Source organism: Pelmatolapia mariae, linkage group LG8 (assembly GCF_036321145.2).
Source record: "Pelmatolapia mariae isolate MD_Pm_ZW linkage group LG8, Pm_UMD_F_2, whole genome shotgun sequence".
NCBI lineage: Eukaryota > Metazoa > Chordata > Actinopteri > Cichliformes > Cichlidae > Pelmatolapia > Pelmatolapia mariae.
The window spans coordinates 9909918-9919123 of NC_086234.1; the positions used below are offsets into that span (position 1 = coordinate 9909918).

The following is a 9206-nucleotide window of genomic DNA, read 5'->3' on the forward strand; positions in this document are numbered from 1 at the left end:
AGAAGTGATGGAGGAGTTACTTTACTGTAGTGTTTGGGCTGCCATCTTAGAAGCTTTGCATAAAGTTAGTCACAAGTTTGGGCCCTAATTTGATCTGAATTCTGCAATAATCGCCACTATTGGACAGATAACCCAAAAGATCAGATCATCTCCTATGGATAAGGCTATGGTGATAGTGGGGAGGAAGAAGCAAGCACCAGGACAAGCACTATTTGTGGCTAACCTTGCAGGGTAAGGTGTGGGGGTAAAGGGGGATCCAGGGATTGGCATGCCATCTTAAGTCAGTTCAGCCTGGTATGGTCTTGCTTCCCGGGGGATGAATTTCACCTGACTAGTCTCTTAACATGATTTTACCAGAGCCACGATGAAGACTGGGGTACAAGTTAGTAGTTAATGTGAATTACTTTGTACGTAGATGTCAACGGACACAAAGAAGAGTCCCTTTTAAAAATTAAAACCTAATAAACATTTACGCAATTAATGCCAAAACGTTCAGACTATTTGACCATAATAAAACTTCCATAGTTTCTCTTCTTATGCAAAGCAAACAAACACAGGATGTCCTTCCTGATCCCGCCACTAATGCACACCTGCACCTTCAACCTAAGCACAGACTTCTTGGATGGTCTGTTATTAAAATTAAGCATTTAGAAAAATCCCACTGTGTCTCTGCGTACTGTGCTGCTGGTTAAAGATGTTTACATAACCCATAAACTGTTTGTTTTTATATAACTTCTGATTCTTTCTTGGTACAGCACCATTATTTTCCCACAAGGCTCAGGGCAGTTGTCTAATTTTAATTTGTAATGACTCTTGTTTTATTTTTAGACTGGGCTGGGCCTTAGCACTGTGTCTGTGTGGCTGACTTCAAAGCTTTTATCTGATTGTTAAAGCGGATCAGTGACGTTTTTCTCGATAGATACGATTTAATTGTATTTTAGAGCAAAAACACACATCCACAGTTGTGTTTTCATACCCTTGTGGGGACATCTAATTGACAATGCTTTGCCTAGCCGCTTACCCTAACCATCAAAAATGAATGCCTAACCCTAACTCTGACACTAACACCTCATTTTGAGTCTCAAAAATGCCTTCAGACATGTCTGGATGGTGATTTTGTTCTCATAACGGCTGTTGGTCCCCACAAGTACAGTAAACTTCAAATTTTTGGACCCCACAAAGATGTAAACATGGTACACACACACACACACACACACACACACACACACACACACACACACACACACACACACACACCTCAGCTTGCTTCAGGTTTTAATGGCTCAGAGAAGTAACATTAACCATGAAACAAAGCAGATTATTCAGGTCTCTGAAGGACACAGTAGCACATCACATGTAGCATTAGCTAGCTACATTTACAACACACGCGCAAAGTGTCAGAAGAGCATTGAAAACGCCTGTGCAATTCTAAAGTGCATCTCATTGAGATTTTACAGACATCTACAGATACAGCAGTGCACAGTTATTAAGCTGAACATGGACTCGTGAACATCGGGCAGCAGAAGCAACAGAAGAGCTGTTAAGAAAAAGCTTCTAATCATACTTCAAGACACCGTTACAGGTTATATTATCAAGTACACAGTTAATATTTTGGTAAACTTTATTATAACATTCTCTTACAGCCATCTAAACTACCATAAGACAATCAAGTATAAATTCAGGAGGATAATGCATCAGTTACAAAAACCCTAATATATTAGAGCACCTAAAATCACCTCTGAACTCCATCACAAATACGTCATTCATTGTATACCTAGACTTAGTCAACCTTGCAATGGTGACTCTAACAAGTGCAGGAAAACTACCATCGAGAAATTCACTTTTTTGCTACAGCGGTGAAGAAAACCATAAATTATAAAGTATTTCAGCTCACATGAGCTCTGTTAAAAAACAAACACACACAAAAAAAATCCCAAAACAGAGATGGTCTTCCGTTTCACAGGTCCATAATTTCCTAATAATGATGTAGGAAATTTCCCAGAAAGAGCAATGCCATTTGGAATTAATATATAAAAGCGATTGTGATCATGTGATAATGACCCCAAAGAGTTGAGACGAGATGCAGTCATTGTTTAGCTGCCTGGCCAACAACTTTTATTGCTTTTGTTCCCTTTCTGGTCTCAGCACAATACCTGATCAGCACCTCTGAGGCGCACCGTTAACTAGAGGCTGGTGGGGCGCCGATAGGCTAAAGGGCGGAGATTTCCATCAGCGGCTGGTGGTAACCATAAACGGAGCAGAATCAGAAAACAGTGGACCACTGCTGTTTTTTCATTGAAGAAGCTAAAAGTCCCAGCTCTAGCTTCTTGAATGTGTACTTTTTTGGGATATTTGTCTTCTCCGACAGTAAAATTAAAACACATTTATGTTTCAGACTGCTTGTTGGGTGTTACCTTAGTCTAGAACAAATTTCACAGAGCCTAAGTTGAAGCTTTGATGTGGTTTGATTTCCAGGAAGTATTTACATGAAGGAAGACGTAAACCAATTGAATACACTTTCTATATTTTCTAGAATTTTGTATCTTTACTGGGAACTTTCCTATGATTTTACTTTAGAATGCTACTTCTCTAAAAGGAAACTGTGTGACTCAAAATAAAGTGTAGTCGGTTTAAAGGAAGACAATGTTCCCCCAGGAGGTTGTTTGTGAACACGTTTTCGCAAATTGAGGTAAAGCGATTGCACAGTAGAGACGGTGGCGTCAGGCACTGGTGTTTCTGTGCAAAACGAGCCACATCTGTGACGTGAGCTGGTGGTGTTAGCCTTTGTGTTCCTGCGTTGCCCTTATCTGTTAAGCTGTTTGTGCGGTGATCACAGTTTCTGGGCAGATAAAAGTCTTTCGAAGAGTTGTTCCAAAACAGGAAGATGGTTATTAGTCTTTCATTTTTGTTCTTGTTTTTTTTTTCCCCTTTTAACTTTTTCCAAGTGTTTAATTAGGCAGAGCTTTCCCAGCTGAGTGTTTCCCCCGGTTTTCAATCAGGTCTTCTTTGGTTTTCTGGATGCGGGAGAAAATTTCCCTGAAGAGTTCCTTGTACTCCGGCTGGTGAAAGTCATCCTCAAAGTCCTCCCTGTCTGTCAGAGGAGGGAATGTGGTGGCGAAGAGGGATGCAGTCTGCACTGACTTGTGGCTCAGTTTGTCCTGCTCATCTTCCTCAGAGTGGCAGCGCCGAAGCAGCTCGTCGTACTTCACCTGCAAGGCGCTGTACTGGGCGTCAACCTCGTTGAGCAGCGAGATCCCGCGATATTTCACAACCTCGGCTCGGCGCACGCAGGAGCACTCGTGGTCATAGACCCTGTCAGGAGAGTCTGGCATCTGCGTCGCCTTCATCAGCCGCTCACTTCTCCAGCGCTTCAGGACCGCGGGGCTTTTAGCCAAAGATGCCTCTCCGTCATTCTCCTCCTCTGGGTTGAGGAACACTGTGTGCAGTAGCAGGCCGTGGAGGACGTCCGGCCTGTTGCATCTTGTAGAGGATTCTGATTTCCAGAGCTGACGAAGCTCCTCCACCTCGCGCTCCAGCTCAGACAGTCTGGCCTGATGAAGATAGACAGTTGGACAAACTGTTAGACTGGCGACCTGTCCAGGGTGCTACCCGCCACCCGTGACCTTAAATTGGATTAGTGATCAAGAAAGTGGATGGATGCAAGTCGGAAACAAATTTAAGGACAGAAGTGATAAATAGCGAGAGATACTGGTGTCAGTCTTACCTGACATCCTGCCATCCCGGCCAGCTGCTGCTCCAGCTCTGCATTTTCTCTGGCAAGCAGCTCAGCCGCTCGCTCTGCTTCTTCCCTCCGAGCACGCTCAGTGGCAAACTGTGTCTGAAGAGCATGGAGGGACTGTCGCAGCGAGTCCTGTTCCTCTTCCTGCCATGATGTGGTAGACGGCTCGATATCCTTTGAGGGTTTGTCGGGATCGCAGTCGTACCTGCACAAACAGATGCATTTTAGACCCCGATTTCCATATACAGTATTTAAATAAAAGAACTGATGTCTGGATACTAAATATGAAGCTACAGCCAGCAGATGGTTGGCTACAGTCCTGACCAAAGCAGTGACTCCCAGGAGAGCACCCTGTTGGCTGATAGAGACCATGTGATATGGCTAAAAGCTCCACAGGAACCCAGTGAAAGAATCTCTAATGGAGATTATTTCCTCAGCTAATCTCATCCATTATCACTTATTTTTCATCTGTGATGCATTTACTGATAAATGTTGCTTAACAACTTAAAAGATGGCAATAAATGCAATTGGGAGAAGGGTCAAAGGTCAGCAGCCAGGCTGTTCAATCTGGCATTTAAATCTTATGTTTTTTGTGACCGTTTAAGCATTTTGACGATTTAAACCAAATCTGCAGCTTCATCCATTTGTCTTGATGTGTGGGTGAAAATTTATATATATCCAAGATAATGAAGAGCTGAAAAAAATAAATAAATAAGTAACGACCGGTGAAAAGAAAGCACACTAAGCAAGGAATCAAGGACTTATCAGTAGCACCGGGCAGCCTGTGTGAGAGTTCATCAACTTCAGACAGATATTGAGACACGTTTGTTCTCTCAGCTCGAGACTTTGACCTCCTTTCTTCCAACCTCAACCACCGCACTGCACTCTGACTTTATCACTGAGACTTCCTGCATGTTGTGAAGAAGCCCTGCTAACAGGATTACACACCACAGAGACTAAACTGAGGCTGTGAATGAACGCGTCACACTACAGATCAAGAACAAGTGACGGGGGCATGAAGCACGCAGGCCTCTGCGAGGTAGACGCGAGCCGCTGCCAGGAAGAGCAGGATCAGTGCAGATAGGTTAAAGCTAAAGCTGAGAGGATTGGCTTAGATCTCCTCCTGAGACCTACAAAGAGCAATTAAGGCGATTTTACCAGAGTAAAATACAAAAAAACAGCAACGAGCTGACAAATTACCGTCCACAGTCTCCAGAATATATAAAATTTCACCTGTTATAGAGTTTGAAACTACGGTTGTTTATCCATTATTAGCAGGTTTTGGATGTGCACCTGCAAGAACAGTACTGACAGCACATTTTTCAGGCTCAGATAATAATTATGCAAGGTGTATCTGTGGAAAATGAACTAAAATATCAGCTGAAGGGGAAATTATCTCATGTCAGGAACTGAGGACTACAGTATCTCCCTGCACTGTTGGGCATTTGTACCCCTGAGTAGATCAAGTGCCTAAATACGACTCCCTGCAGATGTTTTTCAGAGAATATGTTCATACAGTCATCATGGAGCATGTTGTGCCTGCAGCAGATGACCGTGTAATGAAATCAGTGCAGAGATATCGTTATATCAGTCGTCAATTTTATCCCACAGTGTTTACATTTACTTACATTTACCTCATAATTGGAGGTTTTGGCCCCTTTTACTGTGAGCATGTAACATTAGGCAGGGAAGATGGAAAACAACATCATCATGAATGGTTCCCAGAACCATTCATGATGATATAAACACATGCAAGCTTCAGATCTGCCAGTCTGAAGTCAGCTCTCTCAACTCCTTATTTAAGCTCCACTGGTCTGTGATAATTTGTGTTTGCGCGTTACCCACCTGAGTGTGTTTTGCAGCTCCTGCAGGCAGGACACGCTGTGAGTGCTGCGAGGCCAGCTCTCTCTGTGTGAAGGTTTCTGAGGTGGAAAGGGACTCAGCTTCAGCTCCTTCACCTGATGCTGCAGCTCCTCCACCTGCATCTGCAGTAGCTCCACTGTTTCTGTAAGCCTGCACAGAAAAAAATAAAAACCAGTGAAAACAAAGTTAGTAAAAAAAAAACCAAAAACAAAGAAAAAAAAATCGTTTTTAATAAGAAACTGGTGATAAATGTCTCACCCTTGGATCTTCTGCTGGGCTGCCCGGTTGTCCAGAACAAGTTTGTGGTTGCTCTGCTCCAGCTCTCGGGCCGACAGGTCGAGCTGCTCGTACACTTTTGCGTGCTGGTCGTTAACCTGTCTGAGGAGGTCCACCTGCTTTGTCAAGTACTGGAGGCAAGAGAAAAAGGTGATAAGGGCTTAAAAGGAGAAACACATCTATTATTGTTAACATTTACACTATCAGTCATTAACAGGTCAAATGAGCAGCTATTTTTAATGAATAAATCAATACAAAAATCGCTGATAACTCATCTTTGCATGATTCAGTGTTTAAAATAATTCATTATCCCGCAGATAGATATTTGAGCTCCTCTCCCTTTAAAGCCTAGCTTGAATTTCTTTTCCAAGCTCCCCTCATTGTAAGCCCACTTTCATCTGATTGGCTGCCCCTCACAAACAAAAGGTTTGAACAGCTTGTAGGTGAAGCTTCGGCACCTTTAAGGAATCTTCTCTCACTGACTCAAACAGAGTCGAGAGTAGATTTAAAAAAAATAAATAAAAAATTTAAATAAGCATTTCGAGCAGATACTCAATATGTAAACTTTGGTCATGATTGATGTGAGGACCAACAGTAAGACAGTGTAAACATAAACCTACTATTATTATCCACATGCTGCTATTTGAGCATTTTTCTGGCAGGTTAACAGCCCGACAATTTTATTTCCCAGTAACACCTAAATGCCTCCCTTAAGTCCCCGGATTAATTGAGGACGTATTATCTAACAGGGCGTCACAGCCAGGAAACTTTCGTCATGTAATCAGTTGGCGTAAAATCAAAAGAAAGAAAAAAAAAACCCAGCTGATAAGTAACTTCACTCTGCCCGGACACACTAACATAAACAGTCCAAAGTCAACAAGGCAAGCTGTACATTTAAAATGAGGTGTTCATGGTGCTTCATTTTATTAGTCGCCTTTCAATCCAGCAAAGAGCGAGCGTAAATCAGCGAATCGATCCTAGCACTGGTCAACATTGATGTCACGTGTGTCTGCTGCAGGTCTTAAGAGATTAATTGTGTATGTCAGCAGTTTAATGCAGGGATGGATTTAGAGCCAGACCCCCCCGGGCTGAGCCTATTTACTTAAATTTAGCAGGAAGTCAGAAGTCTCTTAGAAAAGGTTTTGACTCTGAGCTTCTACCGTTTTGGACCAGAGTTCAGCGAGCCTTCGGGGAGTTTGAAGGTAAAGGGACACATGTCTGTCCATCCCCAGAAGAAGAAATGGCTGTGTACAGCAAAATGTTTCGTGTTAACGTTTAGTAACACACTGAAAGCATTAAAGAGGAAATCAGTGCTGTGTGAGAGAAGCAGGTTCATCTCTTGATGTTTTCAGCACAGCCTGGCCTAATGAGAGCTCTGTTTAGGACTATACTTTGTGAGAGAAGAGAGGTATTTACCTCGATCTCCTGCAGTTGTTCCTGGTTGTTGGAGTACATCTGCTTGAGCCCCTGCTCCAGCTCCCTGTTCCTCTCCAGAAGGGTCTTCCCCAGCTCGGCTGCCAGCTGCAGGTCTGCAGGAGACACGAAGAGAGGTGAAACCGCAAGTCCTTCAGCATTCATGGCTCAGTACTAATGGTGAAGGAGACCTGACAAGCAGCTTTCAGAGGTGCTGTTGGTGTTGGCAGCAATCCAGTAACACAAAGTGTCTCTTTAGAAACTCAATTAAGGAAAGGAATAAAGGCATGCACTTTTACATTTACAGGCGAAGCTCTTTTTCACTCTACCTGGACAAAAACATGATAAAATGTGAAGAAGGTGATTTTTGCACACACAGGCACACAAACCCACGGCCACTAGCGTAAAAGCAGCCCATGCAGGCAGAAAGGGTGAATAAAGTCAGAGGCACATTCAGGCAGAGCGGTTCTGTTTTTGCCGCATATGTGAGTGTGCTGCTGACTCCTGGATTTTCTCGCACCCTTCCAGGACTCGCAAAATTTCCACTAAATCAGACTTCAGACTAAATAAACCACCCCGACTTAAAACCCACAGAAATTGATGCAAATATTGCCCGTGCATATTTTTAAAATTACCTATAATGCCATTCATATATTAAACACCGCGCATCATTATCAGCTGTAACAGCCCTGTAATTCTCTGCCTGCAGGGTAAATAAAGACTAAGTGCGAATCTTTATCTTTAAGCACTGAGACACAAAGACTGAAAGGAAACTGTACCATGTTCAAGGTCTTGCTTGTCGTACCACGGTTCCTCCTCCTTTATCTCAAATTCTTCCTCCACAATCATGTCTGTAAGCATCCTCGGGATTTTATTTTAATTTATTTAATCAGTCAAACTCTTTAAAGATTTATCTACATTAAAAACATGAAACACTTTGAAAATGGACTTTGATATACGAAGATAACCGGTTCAGTCAGCGTCCTCTCCCCCCCACAGCCGGCACCGGTGCGCGCTCATCATAGGACAGTCTTACTTCCAGCTCACCGCTCATGAAATCGTCTGCGCGCAGGATCGCTTTCCGGTTTGGTTTTTCAGAATAAGTGTTGCACCAAGACACCAGAAAAAGAAGACGACAGCGCATAAAGATTTAAAAATACAAATATGTTAAAGAAAGAAAGAAACAGATAAACAGCAAGAGAACAAAAGATACAAAGTAAAACTTAAAGTAAACTAACTAAAAAGCGGGGCACATGATCAGCAGGTATGACCTTTAGCAGAAACATATTAATTTGGGTTCAAAAACTAAATCTTATTATTGTGGAATCTGTGAATAACAGATGAAAAAGCAACAGGAACGTGTGCGGATTGGATGTTAACTAATTTGAGAAATAAATGATTCCACTATATTTAAACGTCAGTGGCGTGTCTGGTTAACAAAGGTAAAACAAAATTGTGGTTTTATTGTGAAGATTAGCACCCGCGATTTCCGGTATCAGGTCGCCACACCTGCTCCTCCGAGTTTGGTCCGCCAAAGATTAACAGCCACCACACGGGGGCGCTGCAGAAACATGACAGCACGAAGGTAGAACCGCAGAAATACCGTAGGCTAATGATCTGCGGTCATCAATGAACAGCAGATCTCATGGACTCTTATTTACAAGCATAACTTTAGTCCTATATAAAAGAAAATCTATCTTCTTAGATAGTTGGTTTAGGAACAAAATTATTTTAGTTAACCAGTTAATCGATTCAAATGGTATGCTTTTCTTCTATGAAGAATTTTGTTTACATTTCAATTTAGCTATCAGTCGTGATGATTATACTAACGTATTTGGCTCTATACCTTCAGGGGTTTGTATGCTTTTTAAGAATAAACCTAATATCCCATCAGACCACAGGCCATTGGCATCTC

General features: G+C 42.5%; 1 protein-coding gene across 1 annotated transcript; it reads right to left on the bottom strand.

Annotated features, from left to right (window-relative positions):
* Nucleotides 1-1258: 1258 nt before the first annotated feature.
* LOC134633745 (cerebellar degeneration-related protein 2-like) lies at nt 1259-8323 on the bottom strand. Its single transcript, XM_063482751.1, has 6 exons — nt 8071-8323; nt 7295-7407; nt 5861-6009; nt 5585-5752; nt 3725-3944; nt 1259-3551 (listed from the first exon to the last, which is right to left on the bottom strand). Exons 1-6 carry the CDS (start codon nt 8150-8152, stop codon nt 2949-2951), a joined length of 1335 nt encoding a protein of 444 aa, XP_063338821.1. The 5' UTR covers nt 8153-8323; the 3' UTR covers nt 1259-2948.
* Nucleotides 8324-9206: the final 883 nt, after the last annotated feature.

Coding starts and splice junctions, on each gene's coding strand:
- LOC134633745 (XM_063482751.1), bottom strand. CDS start 8,152: ATGCTTACAGACATGATTGTGGAGGAAGAATTTGAGATAAAGGAGGAG. Junction 7,408..8,070: donor CAAGCAAGACCTTGAACATG/GTACAGTTTCCT, acceptor TGTCTCCTGCAG/ACCTGCAGCTGGCAGCCGAG. Junction 5,753..5,860: donor GCCCAGCAGAAGATCCAAGG/GTGAGACATTTA, acceptor TTTTCTGTGCAG/GCTTACAGAAACAGTGGAGC.